Consider the following 23,204-nt stretch of genomic DNA (forward strand, 5'->3'; position numbering starts at 1 on the left):
TGTATATATAGCCAAAGTGAGAAGCTCTATTTTCAGAGCAGAAATGCATTCGGTTTGCCTATACGGTTGCCATATCTCCTAACTAAAGAGGACTGTACCCTGTTCAGTTTGCTGATGCACACTTGAAAGGGATAATATGAACGATCCCTCTTGTATGTCACTGTGGGAGCCAGCCTTTATATTCCTACAAGCTCACATCAGTGCATCTGTTTCCCCTTACCATCTGTGTGTGTGTGTGTGTGCGCGTGCTGCGTAGATATTTAGATCAGACAAATGACTCTGTTGATTTAACAGTTGCTTGGATACTCAGAAAGCACTTACTTAGTATTTTTGTGGGTTTTTAAAAACACAACCAGTTTCACTAACATACTGAATTTGAGTGTGATAATCTAATGAAGACTTGCTAGCTTTGAGCTTTAGTTGAGGTAAGCAAGCACGATGCATACAAAATCATTAAAAAAAGTTATAGTTTAATAAAACCTCAAACAAATCCGCACACCAATTCTGGAGCCCTCTGTCCTTCTTCCAGTATGTATTAAATATTATGTTTTTACAAGCAATATCTTGCCCTAAATAAGCATTGTTAATGTACCTCTGTGCACTTATGAGCACAAATTACTGCTTTTGTCACTGAAGTGATAAGCAGTTTATCTTGCCCCCACTTCATGATTATAATTCAGATATTTTTGTAAATGTCTGAAGAGAGCTTAAGATACCATGATTCAAGCTGGCTTGTTCCTATTGGTTAAGTTGGCTGAGAGCAATAAGAATTCTCATCTGGAGATCCAAGATGGAAGAACTTGGGCTTACTGTGATGACCAGACATGGCTATCTTGTTTTATAATATGCAGAAATAGCCTTGTGTCTGACATGTAGGCCACTCTTTTACTCCTCTTGATTCCACAGAGTGTTGAGATCTGCTTGATCTAACATTGAAGTAAAGCTTAGGATTAATTTCTACTAGTAGTTACAAGGTCAAGTGCCTGCTATGGAACTGCTCAATATAAGAGATTTGGTTGGAGTGAGAATGAAAAGAGTATATTACACGGTGCAACATTTCGTTGGTTAAATGCTATAGCTGCTCCAGCCTACTCTCTCCCCACATAGTGAAATCAGATGCAGGTTTTCAACTTGCACTCTACTTCACTACTTGTAGATTATGATAACCACGCTGTTCCCAAATTTATTCGAATATAAAGTCTCCCAACCTTGTGGCATAGAACTGGGAAGGGAGCATGCAAGTCCCCCAGCTACATCTCACATTAACGATTAAGATTCTAGGTGTATTTAAACAAGTCACTATTTCCTCGGTCCTTGTCTGCATTACTGGGGTTATAAGAATGGTTTCTAGTCAAAATAACACAATTTTGATATTTCTTGTGGAATCGACATAACATTCAGGAGGTGTTTTAGGGTTGTGGTTTGAGTTCTGAGCTCTTGGCCTATACCTATGTAAATTAATTTGCCTTGAAACAAGTTGATTATATTTTGAGGCAAATGTGTTGAAACACATGTGTTATTAGGTTGGGTTAGCTAACTTGCACTCCAGATGCATACTTCTGTACAATATGCTTGCATGTATTACCGTAACTATGTTTTTAAAAGACCAACAGAAGAGGGAGCCCTTCCACCACAGAAAAAAAATATATTCCTCTAGACCTGAATATTGCTAATCTTCTTTAATTTCAGATGCATGTTTAAATGAGGAAAAGTCAAAGCATTGCTTTCACTGTAGATGGACATAGTCCAAAATGTGCACAAGTCATGTTTATTTTAAGATTTCTTACCTTCTCTTCACCACAAGCTTCCAAAGGGGACTACAGCAGGATAGTACACAATTCTAAAAACAAAACAATTATAATTACAAAAGGAAGTGAAAGCATTCCATCCAGAGCAGGCATGCTATTTATTTTATTTATTTACTTGCTTCTGTCTTTCCCTTCCTCCCAAAGGAGCCTAGGGTGGCAAACAAGAAGTGATAAAACAATAAAGGCAGATTGGAATTCAATTACAGGCCTATGCAAGTAGTTCATATAATAACGACTGGTCTTGGCCTTTGTTTTTAAAGTTAAGGGGAAACTGAAAGGTTTATGAATACTAACTGGGTGGAGTTAGTCTCCTGAAGCAAACCAGATGGAGAATTTGTATTGTTCCATAGCTTCTACTTGTTAAGTTTGGCAGATTTTCAAAAACTTCTAAATGTTTAGCTTTTAGCTGATTAATAAAAATGTTAATCTAGATACAATGGTACTTCGGGTTAAGTATTTAATTTGTTCCGGAGGTCCGTTCTTAACCTGAGACTGTTCTTAACCTGAAGCATCACTTTAGCTAATGGGGCTTCCTGCTGCTGCCGTGCCGCCAGAGCACGATTTCTGTTCTCAACCTGAAGCAAAGTTCTTAACCCGAGGTAATATTTCTGAGTTAGCAGAGTCTGTAACCTGAAGTGTATGTAAGGCACCACTGTATTCCAAAGATCCTGAAAGAAAAAGGCTGTAATCATATGGTCAGCAGACGATTAAAAGAGGAGTGACAAATTCATGGAGGTCAAGGCTTTCAATGGCTACTAGCCATGTTGGCTATGTTCTGTCTCTGCAGCTGGTATCAGTAATACTTCTGAATACCAGCTATGGAAGACCACAGAAGGGGAGAGTGTTCTTGTGCTTGAATCCTGCATGAGGGTTTCCCACGGGCATCTGGTTGGCTGCTGTGAGAACAGGATGCTGGACTAGATGGGCCCTTAGCATGATCCAGAAGGCTCATCTTATGTTAAGGCACACCTTAACATAATACAAGATACTCATAATACAAAGTGCTGTGGGGAATTTTCATTGGGACTGTAGTGCACAGGGAAGTGAGGTTGAGTCTTCCCTTTCTACGTCCCTGGTTAAAATCCTGCCCCCGCCCCCAGGTGTTGGGCCCCAATGACAGCTTTTCTCCCTAAGGCAGGCTTCATCAACCTCGGCCCTCCAGATGTTTTTGGCCTACAACTCCCATGATCCCTAGCTAGTAGGACCAGTGGTCAGGGATGATGGGAATTGTAGTCACAAAAACATCTGGAGGGCCGAGTTTGAGGAAGCCTGCCTTAAGGCTTACTGCAAATCAAAGGAGGTGCAAATTCATCAGGATAGAGACTGTACAGGAAAGGGTTAAATCTCACCTCCAACCACATGGGGGTCTTATAAACCTCCCATTTTTATTTCAGCAACCATGCAATTGTAGTAATTCAGAGTTTGGTCCTAAGAGAATTTATAATACTTTTGTTTTCATGGACCAGGCAGAGGGCCTTCTCGGTAGTGGCACCCGCCCTGTGGAACGCCCTCCCATCAGATGCCAAAGAAATAAACAGCTATATGACATTTAGAAGACATCTGAAGGCAGCCCTTTTTAGGAAAGTTTTGAATGATTGATGTTTTAATGTATTTTTAATATTTTGTTAGAAGCCACCTAGTGTGGCTGGGGAAACCCAACCAGATGTGTGGGGTAGAAATAATAAATTAATAATTAATAATAACAACAACTGTATTTATAAACACATACAGATGATTAGCCATAGCCTTTTTGCAGAAAACTCTATATAGGTAAAATACATATTTGGATGCCTGCCTCATGTCTGTTCACTTGTTTGGCGTAGGACATGGTGCCTGATATATGTTGTTAGCTAAAATCCAGATATTTATTGCAGTGTTTTTGCTTTCTTTGCAATTATTTCTAGAGTGCCTTCAAAGACTATGGGTTGTACATAAAATAAGGCAGATCCTGTTCCCTGACTTACAAACTATGTATAGATGGCGTGTCAGGTAGAATGTAAAACCCATATATAATTTTAATCAAATGGTTGCTTCAATTAATAAAACCAGAATAAATGGCAAAGCTAGTATATATAAGCACTTTGTACCGATGACTGGTTTTTTGATAAATCATTTTTATAATTGTCTGGACAGTACTAAAAGAAACAAGCTGTACTGAGAGAGGTCAGTGCTATAAACATAGGCTTTTAAGCTTGGAATGAATGACCTAAGGCACAAGAATATATTATCCTGTTACTCCATGCTCCGTTTCATTTTAGTTTGTACACTTTAAAAATACTAGGTCATATTATAGTTGCAGAATCCAGTATTAATAAAACTGAACTTTCAGATGCAGAGTGGAGGTTTTTTCCCCCCTGTGCAGAAGGGCAGAAACATTCCTTTTTTTATTGAACAAATTGCAAACTTCTTTAAACTCCAGAATTGAAAGACGGTTGCTTTGTGGACTATATGCATTTTGAATATGAGAGTTAAGCATTTTAAAGATGAAGCAACAATAAGATTTAAGTATGTGTTCAAAGTCGAGATTTCAAGTGTCTCAGGATGGACTTCATTTTAAACTGATATCAAAGGGCTCAGATTAACATTTATATGCAGCAATTGTTGAATTATCTGTTCTAAGACCTTTTCTGGTACTGATGTCAAGCTCACCAGTCCGTAGTTACCTCGGTTCCCCCCCCCCCGCCTTTTGAAGATGGGGTCAGCATTTATCCAGTGTGCAGGGACCTCAACTGTTCTCTAAGAATCCTCAAAGATTATAGATAGAGGATCTGATATTACACCTGCAAGCTCCTATAGTACCCTTAGGTGCAGCTCATCAGGCCCTAGATATTTTAATTCATTTAAAGCAGCTATGTGTTCCCTTACCACCTCTTTCCCTATCTTGAGCTGCATCTCCCTCCTTGCACCCTTTATTCTCTTATCACCGGGTTGGGCACTACTTTCCTTTTGGGTGAAGATAGAGGCAGAGTAGTTGTTGAGCAATTCTGCTTTTTTCTGTCACCCAATAGCATTTCTCTGTCTTCTCTATACAAGCCTACTTGCTTGATCCTTCTCTTTCTCCAAACATAGCTGAAGAGGCCTTTTTTAATTATTATTTTTCACCTCTCTTGCAAGTCTGAGTTCATTATGAGCCTTGGAGAAATATATAAACTGTGAAAGGAGCTGGTGGGAGCACGATTTCATGCTTTATTTAAAAATTAGAAGTTTACATTTTAAAATGAAGAAAATACATTCTTATTATACACTCTCATAAAACATTTGAACTTTATTTAAAATTATGGAAATCATTTAAATGAAGCATTGCTTGTCAAGTAAGATACACCTGAGAGATCATTGCAGTCTGGGATTGGCAGGAGACATATTTTAGCTTTCAGAAACAATTAAAGAGAGTCAAATTAACCTCTGTCGGTGTAAGCTGTCTCCTCCTTTCTTTTCCAAGTGTCAGTCTGTGGTTTTGATAAATGTCAAATGTTCCCCCCCTCCCCTCAAATAAGGCTCTTTCCTGCATAATCCAATGAGATTTCCTCCCCCTACTCTGAAGATTACCTTGTCTTTTTCTTTGCTTTTTCTAATCAGAAAACCATTCTAAGATAGTGGCTGCATTTTGACAGCTGTACATGTTTTCCTAGTGGATTCATTTCATACAATAACTGAAGTAGAGAATGGGTACAGCTTGCCATTTTCCTCTTGTGGTGCTGGTAATTCATTTTAACAACTTGTAAGAATAGAAAATTTATGTGTAAAGAAACAACAACACTAAATAACTTGAGCTTACTGACACACTTTCAGTGTTTAGAGCAGGGAATTGGTGCCCTTCAGATATTTGTTGGACTATAACTCCCACCAGCCTCAGCAAGTACAGTGGTACCTCGGGTTAAGTATTTAATTTGTTCCGGGGGTCTGTTCTTAACCTGAAACTGTTCTTAACCTAAAGCACCACTTTAGCTAATGGGGCCTCCTGCTGCCGGAGCACGATTTCTGTTCTCATTCTGAAGCAAAGTTCTTAACCTGAAGTAATATTTCTGGGTTAGAGTCTGTAACCTGAAGCATATGTAACCTGAAGCGTATGTAACCCGAGGTACCACTGTATTGCCAATGGCGGCAGATTATGGGAGTTGTAGTCCAGCATTATCAGGAGAACATCACACTGGCTGCTCCTGGTTTAGAGGTTGCATTTGTATTGTGCTGGTAGTCTTGAGTATTTCCTTAACCTGAAATGTTAGAAATTGGAATTAGCATTATTTGTGGGCCAATGCATCCAATGCCCAATAAGCACATATAAGCAATCGCAACCAATTTTCTCCATTTACCCTTCCTACTGTAGCCCCATATCCCAAAACTTTCCTGAGAGTTCACTCAGGAGAAGCTTTTCAGGGGACTGAGGAGAGTGTAGTCTAGAGAAGGGAGGAGGAAACTCCTCTTGGGCAAGCCATCTCTACACTCATGCTGTCTTGGATACAACCAAGTGATATTTGATTCAGGTTTCTGGAGTCACCTTCATGGTTCTTGGTTTGCTCTGATGACTCTGCCTCCAATCTCAAGAAATGAACCCAGGCTGAAGTGTTTTTTACACAGTGGCCTCTGCTAATACATGGTCATGTAGACTAGGCTTTGTAAATGGACACTTCATTGACTGTGGATAATAAGAATTTTCTCCATGAAACCAGGTAGTGAAGCTTCTGTAAAAATATTTTTAGAATGAGCTGATCCTTTCTTCCTTTTTTTGCTGTCCAGTCAAGTGACTGCTTGAAAGCCAGGTTGAGGATTATCAGGGCATCAAGGGCTGCTGGGGGAGTTTCCAGACCAGCTGGCTGTTGATCATTCATATAAAACTTGCACGGAGGTTATACAACGTCATCTGCTCATTGAGTAGTCTTCCTGACACATTTGAGTTGTAGTTATGAGGCATTGGCAGCTGGTGACAGTTGCCCCATACTATCCAGTGCAATTTCCCATCACATTTCTTATTGGACTTCCTTCAGTTAGAAAATTGATGGGATAATTGCGCTAGAAGATACAGGAAAATAACCAGATTTTGTGTGAATAGATAATCTGCCTTAATAAAGACAGTCTGGGGTTGTCTGTTGAGATAGGAGAGACAGTGCTAGCTGAGAACACACTTTTACATCAAGTTCTTTTCTATAATTACATTTATGATGCCTATTAATTTTGTTTGATTCTGTTCTGAAATGTGTTAAAAATAAGGAATGTCTTTCTGATGCAGAAATAATCATATGGCTTAAAATACTGTAATTTGAAAGCTATGCTATACCGAGAAGCAGGTGACTGTCGTTTTGGGGGAAACTGTAGTCAGTTTTCAAACAGAAAACAGCAACTCATTTTGAATTCAGCAGACAGCCTTTTTCCTGGAATTGTGCTTTGTATTCATTTAACATAGCAGGAGAAACTTCCTTTTGTTAAAGAATGCTGTGGCAGTAAATGGCCACATGTAAAGACAATTCCTAATCAGTCATGGCACTTAGTTTATAAAAAGTCCAGCAAGCAAAACCCCTTTTATTTTTAAAAGTACGGAATGTGTGTGTTTGAGCTTATGCAATTGCAACTGGTCTGAGGGAGACATTCATCTTCTTAAGGGGAATATCAATCAGTTAGCAAGCATCCTTTGATTTAAAATGGGGCAGACAGAGGAGAAAGTGAAGCCATTTTTGTGTGGTGCATCATGTGCTTAGTTTAGTCTGTCAAGATTACAGTGGTACCTCGGGTTAAGTACTTAATTCGTTCCGGAGGTCCGTACTTAACCTGAAACTGTTCTTAACCTGAAGCACCACTTTAGCTAATGGGGCCTCCTGCTGCTGCTGCGCTGCCGGAGCACAATTTCTGTTCTCATCCTGAAGCAAAGTTCTTAACCTGAAGCACTATTTCTGGGTTAGCGGAGTCTGTAACCTGAAGCGTATGTAACCTGAAGCGTATGTAACCCGAGGTACCACTGTACAGTTTAAAAACTCACACCAGCATTTCTGTCCCATGCTATCTTTCCTTGCTTCTCCTTTGTGATGTCAAGTGTCTCAGGGTTTGCATTTGGGAGGATCAGTTTATAAAATTATGAGATCATTACTTACGGTGCTGCTTACCAAGCCCACTTTTACTGCACGAGGAACATTTTTTTTGTGAAGCTGCAGGTCACAGTTGTTCGGCCTAGAGCTGTTAACCTCTTGTTTATAATATGCTGAGCTCCTTGAATCCTCAGCACAGTCCTCAAGTGTAATCTGCCTGAGCAAATTCCCATTAAAATGAGCAGGACTATTGCTGATACAGGTCTTTGGTGATCAGAGCTAAAACTAGGTTTCATGTAAGCAATCACTCATGCACTAACCTTGATAAGACTCACCCAAGTAATTTCTCCGGTGAGTGGCACACGGTATTGTGTAAACAAGGTACCTTTCCTGAGAAATAAAATTTGCTTTAAAATGAGAGTTTTAAAAAATGGTATCTGTCAGTTTTCTGACATCTCTTAGGTGGTAAGATAGATATAGTCTAGGTTTTATACCATCATACAACTTTGTTTCAAAGTGTAGGTTGCTCAGAAGATGAGACAACCAATACAGTTTTATAATAGGATATGGATAAAAAGTGGTTGGAAGTGTGTGTGTTGGGGGGTGGGTGATGAACAGTACTGTAGTGTTATTATATGTGAAGAAAAAGTAACAAACAGCCCCTTTTCCTGCAGGTTTCAAAAAAATACCAGTTTCATTAAAGAAAAATGCATATTCTTGTTTTCAGTATTCAATACAGTGGTATCTCGGGTTAAAAATTTAATTCGTTCTGGAGGTCCGTTCTTAACCTGAAGCACTTTAGCTAATGGGGCCTCCTGCCGCTGCTGCGCCGCCGCTGCACGATTTCTGTTCTCATCCTGAAGCAAAGTTCTTAACCCGAGGTAATATTTCTGGGTTAGCGGAGTCTGCAACCTGAAGCGTATGTAACCTGAAGCGTATGTAACCTAAGGTACCACTGTATTGAATCCTGAAGGTAGAACTTGAGCAGTAATTGGTGACAAAGGACTGCTTCATACATTATGCTGTGGTACCACGGGTTACAGACGCTTCAGGTTACAGATCCCTCTCCAGCTGCTTATTGAGTGAGGAATTTGGAAGCTTTTGCTTTAATTTGAGAGTTGGAATAAGTATTGTCTGAACCTGGACACACTAGTTAGTCTTAAGTATGATGGGTTGAAGCTGTAGTGTTTGATGCTGACTAGCTTCAACCAACCATAGTTAAGATTATAACCACATTTTAGGTTTCAGACAGAATACTCAACTGTGGTCAATTTACAGTTAAAACTTCTGTACCACAAGAGGAGAGGGGAGAGACACAATTCTTACTATCATGCATGCATCAAGTCTGAATTGATCCACTCAGTAGCTGAGTAGCATCAGCGTGCTCTGATAAAGGTACCCATATCATACATTTGCTTTCAGATACCTGCTTGTTGCACTATGTGGCAAGTCTAAACCAAATAAGCCCTTGCGTTTAGAGGTTCAAGATCCAACATAACTTCCTATTTTGGATCTGGCTGAGCTCCATGGCAGTATATAAATTCATTAAATAATAAAAATAAAATAACAATAAACCCTTTTCATTTTTAAGTGACTGGTGGCCATATTTGTCTAGGTAGATGCTGCAAGAGCAGCCTCTGGAGGCTGGTCCTTAACAAAGCTATACATGTCCTTATTCTTAATACCTGATGCATTTATTCTAATGTGAAGTGCTAGTTTGCTAATTGATTAACTTATTTGCTGCAAGTAAATGAAAGACCGTTTTACATTCAGGCAGACCAAAGCAGGATGAAGCAGGTGTCAAGAGACCTCCTTATTTGCCCAGGCATTTTAGATTGTACAGTAGTTGATTTTTTTGGAATTGTGTTCCGTTTTTAGTGTTTTGTCTTGTTGTATTTTGTATGTTTATTTCTTGGTTTCAATTTTTTTATACGTGGTGTGAATTAATTTTATTTGCAATTCCGTATACTGCCCTGGAATCCTTTGATGGAGGTGAGTTAAAAAGAAATAAAATACCCATTTTAAACAGAGCAAGTGCAGTTCTTATTTGTTTTCCAAACCTGTTCTCTGAAATTGTTGGTTGTGGTTCTGTTTCAAGGGGGAAGTCTCCTGTGCTCTTACTGCATTTACTTCCAGAGCTGCATAAGGGAAAGGTTGAAGTGTTGACAGCTGTGACAAAGTCCAGTGCCATAATCTGTCACCAGATGAGTGAGACTATAGAGTTTGTGGCAGTCAACAAAGCATGGCAGCTACTATTCATGTGTCAGTTTTAAAAGACAGGAAGTGCTACCCAAAGGAGAAGAACTATCAGAAGCTGACAGTCTTATAGATGCTTAAGGTTAAATGTCTTTCTTTGAATTAAATTTATATGTATTTGTTTTATATTGCCTCCTGAAATCCAAATTCAACCTTTAACATTCCAATATGTTACTACTTGGGAATATGTTTACTTTGGCAGAACACATTCACAGTTTTGAATTTATCTCTTACAATTAAAGCCTAGGGGCTGTTAAAGTGCTATTTTACAGCCTAAACACTCTTATTGGATGCGATTTGTGTAACAAAGAAATCTGTTTCCAAAAATAGGGATCACTGTGGAAGTATGTAGGTCATACATAAATAAACAGAAGACTTATTAGAATATTGCAAGAACTGTGCCATAAAATTTACAAGTCTTCATCCATGAAGAAAATGCATGTGGATGCCAAGGAATGCATGGATCTTTTTGTAGCCCCCCCCCTTCAAGTCAACATTCATTGGCATGGGTTGGTCACACAGAGAGTAATAGCTTTTTGGCATCTGAAATCTATTGCGTTTATTTATTTGGCACGTTTGTATTTTACCTTTCCTCCAAGGAGCTTAAGGGGGCATAAATATTTTTTCTTCTTTCCCCAGCTCCACTTTATCCTCACAAACAGGATTTGAAGGTAGAGATAAATGGCTTTCTCAGGGTTAGCTAGTGAGCTTCATAGCAGAGTGGGGATTTGAACTCCAGTCTCCCTGCTCCTAATCTGACATTTCTAACCACTTCCCCACACTTGTTCATCTCAACTGACAATTGAAATTACTCTCGTGTCCCATGCCTATAGTTGAGAGCAATGAGGAATTTTAGTGTGCTCTTACATTTTGTGAAAGCTTTTGGACCAGTTTGATAGCTTCTTCGTTTTCCTAACTGTTATGGTTTCTCTATGCAGATGCATTCCCCCACTTAAAATTACTTTGAATTAATAGACTTTCTTAACTATGTGCCTTGTGCAGGATATGTTATTGTTAATATCATCTAAGCATCTTACAAATATTATAAAGCAATACAGCTCCTGGCTTGCAGTCTAGATGATGATTTGTGAAATGGAGAAGAGAAAAACCCTCAAATGAAACCTTAAATCTAATAGTACTGTTCCTTCTCAACATTATGTGGTTACCAGCTGCTGCAAGCCTAAAATTCAAAGCGTAGTTTTCTAGGCTATGCAGCTGCAAAATATGAAGTTGTAATTGTGTGGTGCATGAAATGTTCATAAGATAAAAATCTGTTTGTTTTTCAATTTATTTTACTGGTATTTTTAGATGGTATCATCTTCCATTTCTTCCCTTTTTATTTTTGTTCATGTTGTCTGATTAGATTGTGAATAGAGCCTTGTTCTTTTTATTGTTTGTCATGCTTGAATGTTGTTGTTTTTAAGGTACTTGATAGATAGACATTATTCAATGTAAGCATAAGCCAGTTAAGTTGGGTTGTAGAGAAGAGGGATTTTCAAGGCTGATGATGAAAGTTTAAAGACTGGGGAGGGGGCATCTTAATACCATCACCAATCCTTCCCCATTTCTCTCCCCCCCCCCCGTCCCGGCTGCAAGGAAGAGCCAAGTACAGCAGGCTGTCTGCTTGAGTGAAGAGAACCCCAGTCCTTAGGGACAAAAACATTTGGTGTCATTTGGTCTTGGCTGCTAGATACCACACTTTCTTGGTGGATAGTGTACTGTACACCTATTTGAAAAAGTAGCAGGACTACTTTGCAAAGCCTTCCACAGCCTTCCCCTTCCCAAAGCAAACTGCCTCCAGGATCTGCAAATATAGTTGGGAATACTCTGTAACCTAGGAACTGTGCTTCCCTTCCCCCTAACCTTTTGGATGGGGGGGCATAACTGTGGTGGGGCACTAGTGTGCACCTCTCCTTCAAAATGAGTCAGAGTTCTTGTCTTTGGTGTTCATTGGGAGTCTAGAACTATCCTTTCAAGACATGAAATTAGTTAAAGACTAGTATTTTCTTATCTCTCTGCCCATAACATTCCATATTCGTAGAAGCTCTCAGGGCCACTTCTGGGTTTTTTTGTAATCATTTTCCTTTTAATTTATGAACTTCTGCATATTCAGGGAGTCAACTTCCTTATTTTGAATAACCCTGTTTTGCTTCCAAACTGATGCACACTCCAAACATCTGAGCGGGTTATTAGAATAATAGCCTTACTTTTAAACTTCAGGATTGTTAAATATTCAGGATTGAAAATGTCTGGTCTTGATTTCCAGGTTGTATATGGAAATCCAGGTTATGTTCTCCAGGAAGATGGAAGAGTTGAATGCCAAGAATGGTTCTTAAAGAGATTGTTGTGATGTGTGCACCCTTCTAAATTCTGAGAATCTTAATCTTTCATTTTAGTACATTCCCATGCACTTTTGTTGCAGAAATAAAATTTTAAAATATAGTGTCAAACATTTCAGGTTTGACTTGGTGCCAAACACTGATTCTACTCTAGCATTAGAGGCTGAACTGTAAGGACTTCCGAGTTTTATGTTTGTACATTTGACTTTTAAAAATGCTTGCACTGAGAAATGACTTTGTCTTGAAAAGCCAGTTGCTGTGCAGAGAGACTAATTTGGCAGACCATATTCCTAATACTGGGCCTAAATGTACCCTCTTATTTGCATTCTAGGTGCTTGAAGATGCAGAGGCTCAGCATTTGTTTCAGTCCATTTTGCCCGATATGGTGAAGCTTGCACTCTGTTTGCCTAGCATCTGCACCCAGGTTAGTAGACGCATCTTAAGTATACTTTCAGCAGCAGATTAATTTGCTGTGCACCACCACGAATGGTTGAGGTCAAAATGCCAAGGTCCTTATACGTGGTACTTGCCTTGTTGAGCTGAGGCCTAGGGAATAGGGAATAGTGAAGACAACACACATCCATAACAATATAAAAGGACATTAAAAATTCCCTATCCCATTTCTGAACCTTGATTTGAGCTATATATCAAAATCTTGCATACACTAGAGAGATGTGCTAGAATAGTCAGAAAGCTGGTGGCTTCTTTTTGTTCAGGTCTTTCTAATGTACAGAAGGATACCTGGTTGTGAAATCATTGTTGTTGCTTAAAGCAACTCCGTGCTTTCTGAAAATTATTGATTTGTCACTTTTTGTACAAACTCAAGTGTAACACAACGATGGTATTTTGCACACAGTATGTCATTTCATGCACAAGTAAGGCTGCAGTCCTAACCATATCTACTCATGGGTAAACCCCATTGAATTTAATGGGGCTTTAAGGTAAGGGGTTAGGATTGCAGTCGGAAATATTTTACAGTGATATTTGATCAGGTGAACATATTAATTTCAATTTAAATAATAATATTTTGTATCCAAGTAATAATTGTGTAATTGTGGGGCCCATTCCCCCCCTTCCCCCAGTAATACACTTTAAAAATAAATAAATATTGGAGTACAACATTTATGCTTAGTTAAATGCTGACAAAGATATTTTCAGGAAAAAAGTACGTAGAATATTTTTTAGTCCTTTTTTAACACGGCTTTTTGACAGCTGTATTATTTTTAAAAAGTAAAAACAGCAGAGCTCTGAGATCCACAAATAATTATATATATAAAGCTGTTTTGTTGTGAAGATAATACTCCTGCAAGGAGGGCAAATTCAAAACCCCAAGTTTCCTTTGGATCTATATACAGGCACAAACCCTTGTGGCAAACAAACAATATTTATTCTAGATTCAGTGAGAAGCTGTTTGGCTGGAGTGACTCATTTCTAACCTCTAAACCCATGTCACCTCAAAGGACCTCTAAGCAGTAGTTTTAATGGCAGGAAAGAGATTGTCCAACATTGGTACCTTCTTGGACCCCATCCTGTATAAAAATTGCACAAGGGCTGAGACCTTCATATTTCTCAGGGACCTCATGCTTTTTCTGCAGAGCTCCAAGTCCATTAGACATTATATCCTTCAGTTGGGGGTAGCATGTGATGGCAACAATGCGAACCCCTTCAGATAAAAAAAGCTGCAAAAAGCTCGTCCTCCCTAGCACCCAGGGAAGTTCTGCAGGCCTTCAGCTCTGTCTTTCCTTGTTGTTCTCACTATTCTTGCCAGGGACAACTCTGGCCCAGCCCCTTTTTGAATATTGCCACCCATGGACTCTACCCCCCCCCATCCTACTTCCCTCTGCTGGCTTGCTCCCCCTACCCCACCTCTGCCTCCAACAGGATCTCCCTAACAGCCCCTTCTCCTCCTTCTGGAGGCCCATGTCCAGTCCTTAAAGTGCTTCCTTGTTTTAAGGAAAAGGGAGGTAGCTGCTCAAACATCATTTCTCCTTTAAGAGTCCTGAATGCAGGCAATCTTTCCAAAGGCAGCTGCTTATCTTGATAGTTCCTTCAAAGCCCTGCCCTTGCCCTGCCCTTACGTTGCCCTCTCACCTCTACCCCTGATGCCACGGAGGACCAAGATTGAGCCACAGACTGCCTTTGTATATACACCTCTGCCTTTAGAAATATACATATTTGAAGATTGTTCAAAGGTGATACATTAAGTTGAATCCATCCAGGAATCTTGGTTGTAGCTCAGACTACTAACTTGGAACAGCTTATGAATTCTGCTAAAAGTTGTTCACATGTATGGATCTCTAGAAGTCGTTCCAAAAGCCATCCTAGATACAAACAGTTAAGTTTTAATAGCTACACTTCAGTTAATGGAATAAAGGCGAAACTATTGATTTCTCATGAATCAGAAAAGCTCAATTTTAGCTAAGGAAGAATAAGGAGATTTGGAAAATCTGTAGAAAAGGTATGAAATCCCTTTACTGATTAATTCTAACTGTGCATTTTGAAGTAGCTGCACAAAATAATTTTAAATTGCCCAGTTCTCACTTAAAATTGAACCATGGTCTCCATGAGCCAGAATCAGAGCATCTGGCTCGTGTATTTCCCTTTCTTCTCTATTTTGAGTATTGGGAGCTAATTTATAGAATAAACATATAACAATGGTAGTGTTTGAATGAAGGACTATGTGGTTTTTCTTGAAGCTTGAATTTTTTTGCTCTCAGTTATAGCAAGAAAATCAAAGAATACCTTAGTTATGCTGTTCTGTGTATCATCCTGCCGTGTTCTTTTGCTGTGATTGCTGTAATTGCCCATTTTCTTTAATCTATGACAGGGAGACTGTAAAATACAGCTGTTGCAATCTCCTGATGTTTTATTTTCCCTTCACGATTAATCATATTGCATCTGTTGTTCCTATGGATGCTTCCTTTTTGTTCAGACGAGTGGTGCTTTGTTTGACATTTTTTGTTGTTATTGATTAGAAATCTCCAGTTCGTCAAACAAGGCTTCCCAATCATCTTGGATAAACAGCTCTTGATTTTAATGGTGCTGCTGATTTAAGAACCCACTAAGGCCCCTAAATTACTTTTGCTCTAAATTAGTAAATGTAATTTTGTTCTCCTGGGTTCTGGGTGATGGTTCTGTTTTTGTTTTTTGAATTGCTAAACTAATTATGTCCATCTTTCTGCCCTTTTGTTAGCCAGTACCTCTACTGAAACAAAAAATGAACCACTCCATCACCATGTCACAGGAGCAGACTGCTAGTTTGCTAGCAAATGCCTTCTTCTGCACTTTCCCCCGGCGAAATGCCAAGATGAAATCAGAATATTCTAGCTATCCAGATATTAACTTCAACAGGTATGGTGCCAGTTTAAGTAGCTGATACTCAGGAGTGTCTTGCTCTAGGGGAGAAATTGTCCATATTGTATTGGTAATTCCTGAAAGAATCTCATTAAAATAGGAAAAGATTCCTGACAAACCTGTTTTGTGAGATTTGGAAAATATGGAAAAGTAGATCTGAGACTAAAGTTATTGATGGAAATGTTATGGAGCTTAAAATGAGCAGAACTGTTCACAATTGGTGAAGATAATCTTTATTGTTAGAGTGCTAATTTCCTTCCATTTAATCATGCTCACCGCTTCAATTCTAATAGTGGTCCTTCCCCTCACTTGTCACTTCCTTCAACACTTCCCCATTTATAAGAACAGCCCTGCTATATCAGACTGACGGTCCATCTTGCACAGCATCCTATTTCCATTAGTGGCCAGGATGATGCTTCTGAGAGTTCTATCCTCAGATCCCAGAGTTACATCAAATTGTTGCTTGTAAACACTTAAGTAAAATAACATCAACCATTCCGTTTATATCTGCACCTGCTTTCAATAAATAAATAAAAATAAATCAATTGGATGCTAAGATGTGCTTGGCAGATTAGGTTTACACCTTCCTTTGATGGATATATTCCTTCTCTTAGGAAATATCATTTTTACATTGTGTAGGGCCTGGCCATTTTAGGTAATAAAATGAAATGACACATTTAATATGTACATATTAAACAGAAAGCTCTCAGTTGCGTGTCTTGAGATCTGACAGGACCATCAATCTGTTTTATCAAAACAAGAGACACTTGGTACAAAAGGTTGAGAACACTATGTATTTTATTTACCCCTAAATCTTCTCAAGTATACCATTGCTTGGTACTCTTACATGCTGATGACAGCAAGTGATCCAAGGTGCTTTGAAACATCCAGCTGACAGATTTTTTAGGAATCTTTATGTATTGGAATTGGAACATAAGGACTTTCTCTCTTCTTGTATTCGACTGCTTTCAGATAATAGCAGTGAGGGGGTAACAACACAGGAGGTACAACAGGGAGCATAAATCAGGCATACATACTGTCTCAGAATGAATGACACTTGCAAGCTACTTTGCCTGGAAGGCCCCTTTATGTTACAGTCCTGTGGACACTTACTTGGGAGTAAGCCCCATTGAACTTGATTGGATTTACTTTTGAGTAAACATGTGAAGGACCAGGCTTTTATTGCAAGGGGACATTCCAAATTTCATTGTACCTCTGGCCTTTGTTACCAGTCTCACTTAGATTTCTGCCAATAATAAGTATCTAAAAATGTTTCCATATTGCTTTTCTTCTGTGATTTTTGCAGAAGAATGAAAGGCAAATCAAAGATTTGCTGGTGTAAAAATAGCCACTTGAGAAGGGTGTATTCTGGTTTTTTTTAAAAAAAAAATCCTGTGATATATCACATGTGTAATATTTTGCCTAAATAACTATTTTAGGAATGTAGGTGATTGTTTGGTTTGTGTACATGTGGAGCTTTATTTTTTTTTTAAGTCTTATAAATTAAAGGGGATCATGCTAATTCACAGAGCAATCTTATGCATGTCTATTCAAAAGCAAGTCTCTTGATTTTAGTGGGGCTTACACCTGAGTAAGTGGGTGTAGTGTTGCCCCTCCCGTGTAGTTTCTTTAAAAACTTCAGTTATTGAAAGCCAGTTCAAAAGACTGGCCTGCTATTTAGAATCTGTGAGAGAACCTCTGGCTGAAAAATCCTTTCAAACCATTTATACCCCACCTTTCCCAATCGCTCAAGGCAGCATTGAACATCAGTTAGCACAGCTACTCTTATTGTATCAAACTTATTGTATAAAAACATCAAAACGTACAGTGGTGCCTCGCAAGACGAAATTAATTCGTTCCGCAAGTCTTTTCGTCTTGCGAGTTTTTCGTCTTGCGAAGCACGGTTTCCCATAGGAATGCATTAAAAATCAATTAATGCGTTCCTATGGAAACCGAACCGCCTTCAGACCAGGTCTGGGGACAGTCTGTCCCCCGACCTCTTCTGAAGGCTGGCGGGGGCGAAAGTCTTTGCTCCCCCCGCCTGCCTTCCCGGGACAGTCCCGGGGGCTTTTAAAATGCTGGCGGGCGGCAGCGAAGCCTTCGCTGCCACCCGCCAGCATTTTAAGATCGCCCAGGGACAGCGGAAAAGTCCTCCGCTGTCCCTGGGCGATCTTAAAATGCTGGCGGGCGGCAGCGCTGCCGCCCGCCAGCATTTTAAAATCGCCCCGGAACAGCGGAGGAATTCTCAGCTGTCCCGGGGCGATTTAAAAGCCCCCGGGAAGGCAGGCAGGGGGACAAAGACTTTTGCCCCCCGCCCGCCTTGGGAAGAGGTCCTGGACCTCTTCCCAAGGCGGGCGGGGGGCAAAAGTCTTTGCTCCCCCCGCCTGCCTTCAAAAGCCGTCCGGGATAGCGGGAAGCGCTTCCCTGCTATCCCGGACCGCTTTTAAAATGCTGGTGGTGGGGAGCAAAGCCTTTCACCCCCGCCGGCCTTCCTGGACCTCTTCTGAAGTCCGGAGGGGGGGGGAAAGGCTTTGCTCCCCACCGCCAGCATTTAAAAAAAGGTCCCCGAGATTTCCCTATGGGCTTTCGTCTTGCGATGCAAGCCCATAGGAAAAATCGTCTAGCGAAGCGTCGCAAAAACCGAAAAACCCTTTCGTCTTGCGGGTTTTTCGTCTTGCGAGGCATTCGTCTTGCGGGGCACCACTGTACATAGCAGCAAACCCAGAAATGGGCGAGGGGTTACTTTCCTTTGTTAATCTAGCTCAGTGTTTCCCAAACTTGGGTCTCTAGCTGTATTTGGACTACAGCTCCCATCATCCTTAGCTAGTCATGGATGATGGGAATTGTAGTCCAAATACAGCTGGAGATCAGAGAGTATATTATTACTGTAACTGCCTCTTTCCCCCTCCCTGCTTATTTTGATCCAAAAGACTTGCAGAAGAGCCTTTGTGCCCTCACTCCCTAGATTCAGTCATTTTTAAATTTCATTAACAAAATTGCATTCACATCAAGTAGAAAATTCCTGATCGATCCTTCTTTTTTTTCTTGAAACACAATTCTGAATATGAATTTTCATTCAAATATTAAGCTTAAAACTAGAATATGCTTCTTTTGTTTAAAGGTAGCAGAAGCAATACTCCCTGACATCATTTTAGTGTCAACAAGGAAAGTTTGTTAACTTCTTTTTTAAAAAATGGGAGAGTGGGGAAATGTACACTAGTTAAGATATATGCATCTTTATGGAATAGCTTTAAGAAAGGAAACTATTATGTTGCATATTGTGTTTATACAGGGAGATTGGACAATCTAATTTAGCTGTAATGTAATTCTCTCTTACCATAAACATCCATTTGATAACATTAATGAGTATTCTCTGTGGGATTTTTTTTCATTTGTTCAGAGTAATCTGATTAGGGGATAAAGCTCCATATTATATTTATGAAAATTGATTCTGTTTACCCTCTACATATAAACTGGTTTCAAACACCTGGATGTTTTCAGGAGCCAGAGTGGTCCAGTATGTAGGCCTAAAACTGGTTCTAAAGACCTACCTCAAGTGTGAATTGTATGAAAAATACAATAGCCTGTTGTTCTTTATTGGCTAGTACAGAGGTTGCCAACGTGGTATTCTTCAGCTGTTGTGAACTCCAATTCCCATCAACCCAGCCATCATGCTCAGTGGTTAGGGGTAATGAATGTGTTGGCAAGCAGCAATGAGCAGCAGTGTGTGGTATGGGTTATCACACATTGTGGAGCGCAGTGGCGGGGGAATGGCTTCAATGTGGAAAGTGCAAGAAATAATTCACTTTTAGATGAAACAAGACAATTTTTAATTGTGTGGAGATGATATTACACCTGACATTTGCTTGACTGCAATAAACCGAAGAAGATATTGCCTGTGAGGTTAAATGGTTGAGGTGTGTTCCTTAAGCTTGAAGCCAGGGGAATCTAAAGCCTCTAAGCTACTTTCTATGTAAATAGAGAAATTGAAGCTCATTTACTTAATTAACTTGAAAAGACTTGCAGCCATAACTAAAGGTTTGTTTTCTACATCACTTTGTGTGTGACATCATTTCAAGCTGCTTTGAGGCTATCTCATCTGAAAGCATAAAATCTAATTGGGTAGTGAATAATTCTCATGTCTCTCAATTTTGTAAAAAAAGAAAAAAAAGTAATCTGCAAACACCCATTTTATGCTCAATTGACTGCCTAATTCACTGCTGGATGTGAAAAGCAGTACTTAGTTGTTAGAGGAGGAAAAGACAAAGTGCTGCTATGATGTAGCTGGAAAATGATTTCTAAAATAAGTCCTCTGCATTGCACCCAACTAAGTCCTACTCAGAGCAGACTCATCAAAAGTAATGGACTTACGTTGACCAGGTTCATTGATTTTGGTGAGTCCCCTCTGAGTATATGACTTCCTTGAATGCAATCCTCCTTTCATAATATGAACCACACAAATAGGAGTTTTTTCTTGCTAGCCCTATGCATCAACTGCAAAATAAGGAATGACAAGCCTACTTAATACTTGGGCAAGGCAGGGGCTAAAAAAATTGTGGGAAATATTTTCAGAATTTATGCATCAGAATATTACAAATTTACCTGGAAATTGATGCCAGTTTTCTCTTTTCTTTGCAAAGGAAAGTCAAAGTGACTAACAGGACATAAAATAAAAAACAGTTTTCGAAACGGGAAGCTTGCCATAAACCAGTAACAATAGAAGCACAAAACAGCATAAAACCTAGCCTTCCAGTAGCAGATGAATAAGGGGGATAACAGCAGGAGCACCATATTCAGAACATGATCAAAACCAAATCAGAACCATAGTAGTAGCTGGACAACCTTGGTTGCATTTCTCATAATATACCCTGCATTTTGAAGACCTCTGGCATTCTCTCATATGTCTCCATATTATTTCAGAATGCTTAAATCTCTCTTTAAAATGTCTTCAATTTGATTAATATTGCTGCTGTATTTATTCAGAGGCTGGAAGGTCAAAGACAAATTGTGGATTGCAGCAATGATCAGCCCTGTTCAAGTTTTACATCTCTCTTCTAAATTGAAGTAGCCATGTGGCAGTTTGACAGAGCATCTTGTTCTGGACAAAAGTGGCGTACTGGAGGGAAATATGCAGCTGCAAGTAATTTATCAATTACTGCAATGTAAAGCTGGGCTTGCTGAGCTTTGTCTTTTACTTAGACTGCTCCGTAATGAGATTTATTTCTTAAATGACTTGTTTTTCTGCTGGATTCTTGCATTAGTAAATTGATTATCTGAATTCCAATCAGGGAATTGCTTTGGGATTGGGCTGCAGTGTGGCTTGAGAAACTGTAATAAAACATACTCATATATTCTTGTCATTCAGAGTTGTGGGTGGGGTGGGGATCAATGTGTTAATTGCTTAGAGCATCCCTAGCTACTATGACTGTCCTGACTCATTTATTTTGACATTCGTTACAAACACGCAGGCATGATTAAGTTCTTACTAGTGAACCAGTTTCTTGTGTTTGTAAACTTCTCTTGAAACTATAATATCTAAGATGATTTGCCTGTTCAGGCTGGTTCCTGTTTTCCATCTTTAAAACAATGTAAAATGTGCAAAATAGGATTGATGGAGTTGTACACCACAAAATTGAGCTATGCAGATTGCACAAGTATGACCTATATGTCTTGTGCACAAACTTTGGTTTTATTTATTGATATTTATTGGTATACAGCCTTTCAAGGATAAAAAGTTCTCAAAGAAAAGACCCTGGTTTAAAAAAAATGGTATAACAATTAAAACAACGCAAAACATCTCAATTCCAAGGATTTCACTAGAGTTTGTCTTCACTCCTCATTGGCAGGAAATGCATTGTAGCATGTAGATTTCATCAAATGGATGATATTAACAACTCTTGTCTTGTGGAATGCTCAACGAGGTGGTCCTTGGAGCTGCTGATGGAAGAGCAGTATAAAGGACCTCTTCCCCGGTCTTCTTTTGGGCCAACAGTGGCCAAAGAAGGAAGAAGTAGCCCTTCCCCCTGAAAGGGCAGAGAGATAGAGAAATCAGCTAAAGTAGAGAGGAAGCACAATGGAAATTGAATTGATATTTTATTTATTTATGAAACAATTCAGTGTAAAAACTGTGAGAATAAAAGCATGAAATATAGTTATTTTCAAGGTCATCTAAACCACAAGAAATCACTTTTTCTTTTTTTAAATTGCTGTCTTGATTTGCATAATTATTTTAAAGTGGGTCTTACTTTAAAATTATAGAGTAGAATTCAATATTGCAGTGTGACAAACATTCTGTCTGTACAAGCATTTTGGCTTGCCAGGCAGAACAAACCCTCTTCTCTTCCCACCTACAGGTGGCTCACAGGGTTCTCCTAGACCCGAAAGCTACTGGGGGGGGGGGGAGAGAGCGAGAACATGTGGTGGGTGGGACAAGTGGGGAGGAAGTGCAGAACATCTGCCGACAGAGTTTGTTAGCTGAAACCCACCCTTATTTTTTCCTTATTGTACCTTTCATGTAAGTTAACATCTGCAAACTAAAAAACCTAAATACATTTCAGTACTGAAAACCTGAAGGGTAATGGGTTCTTTTTGTTCTTTTTGTTTTGTATACTGTAAAAGCTTGTCTGTCTTTCTAACAAATGGAATTAGTTGGATGCTATTACGTCACTTTCCATTCCCAGTTAACATTTCAGTATTTCAAGAATAGTTTTTAAAAACGAGATTGCATCCCCCAAAGGGCTTTTACTATATCTGATATCTTTTAGTGAACATGCAACTAGAGGCATTCTGCTTCTGAAGTCCCCACAATTTCTCTCTCCAGGCAAATTGCATTATGCTACCCATAAAGACGTTTTTCGTCTTTCTAAAATCAGATTAAGCAGTGTAAGGGCAGGTTGCTGGAAGGTAGATGACACATTTTTATTTTTATTTTAAATGATGATTTGAGGTAGAAGTATGTTCTTCCTTAATGACTAAAAATAGAGGATGTCTCTTAGGTTGGTTTTCATAAAAGGGTTTATTTAAACACTAGGTGTTTTTTTAGAGTGCAGTTTTCTAAAGCTTTAAAATGCAGTGAAGAAGAAGAATTGGGAATGTTTCTTGAGTAGTGAATTTTTTCCTTCCTAACATCGCCATTGAGGTATAAGTCAGTAAAAGTAATCTTTTCACTTGAGGGGATGTAGATAGCTCTTCAGATATTCTAGAATTAGATTCTGAGTTCTTTACCACTAAAGCCAATGCAGATGTCACTGCAGTTGGTTAACTATGTATGAAACTGCTCACACAAATGGTCTACGCACAGGAACAGCATAGCACCTGGAAAAGTAATTCATGTAGCTCCTTTTCCAGGAATAAGAAAATTACAACATTTTCCCGTTCATTGAAAGGAAAGGAATCAAACATAATAGTTCTAATTCAATTCAGGAAAATATCAG

General features: G+C 39.3%; 1 protein-coding gene across 1 annotated transcript in view; it reads left to right on the forward strand.

Annotated features, from left to right (window-relative positions):
- Positions 1 to 23,204, forward strand: part of PARG (poly(ADP-ribose) glycohydrolase) — a 67,369-nt gene that overhangs the window by 20,209 nt on the left and 23,956 nt on the right. Inside the window, exons 8-9 of the mRNA XM_081913551.1 lie at positions 12,749 to 12,841; positions 15,611 to 15,768. Of these exons, the coding sequence (XP_081769677.1) occupies positions 12,749 to 12,841; positions 15,611 to 15,768 (251 nt within the window). The remainder of the gene's footprint in view (positions 1 to 12,748; positions 12,842 to 15,610; positions 15,769 to 23,204) is intronic.

The sequence above is a fragment of the Podarcis melisellensis genome, assembly GCF_964234715.1.
Source record: "Podarcis melisellensis genome assembly, chromosome: 5".
Classification (NCBI taxonomy): Eukaryota; Metazoa; Chordata; class Lepidosauria; order Squamata; family Lacertidae; genus Podarcis; species Podarcis melisellensis.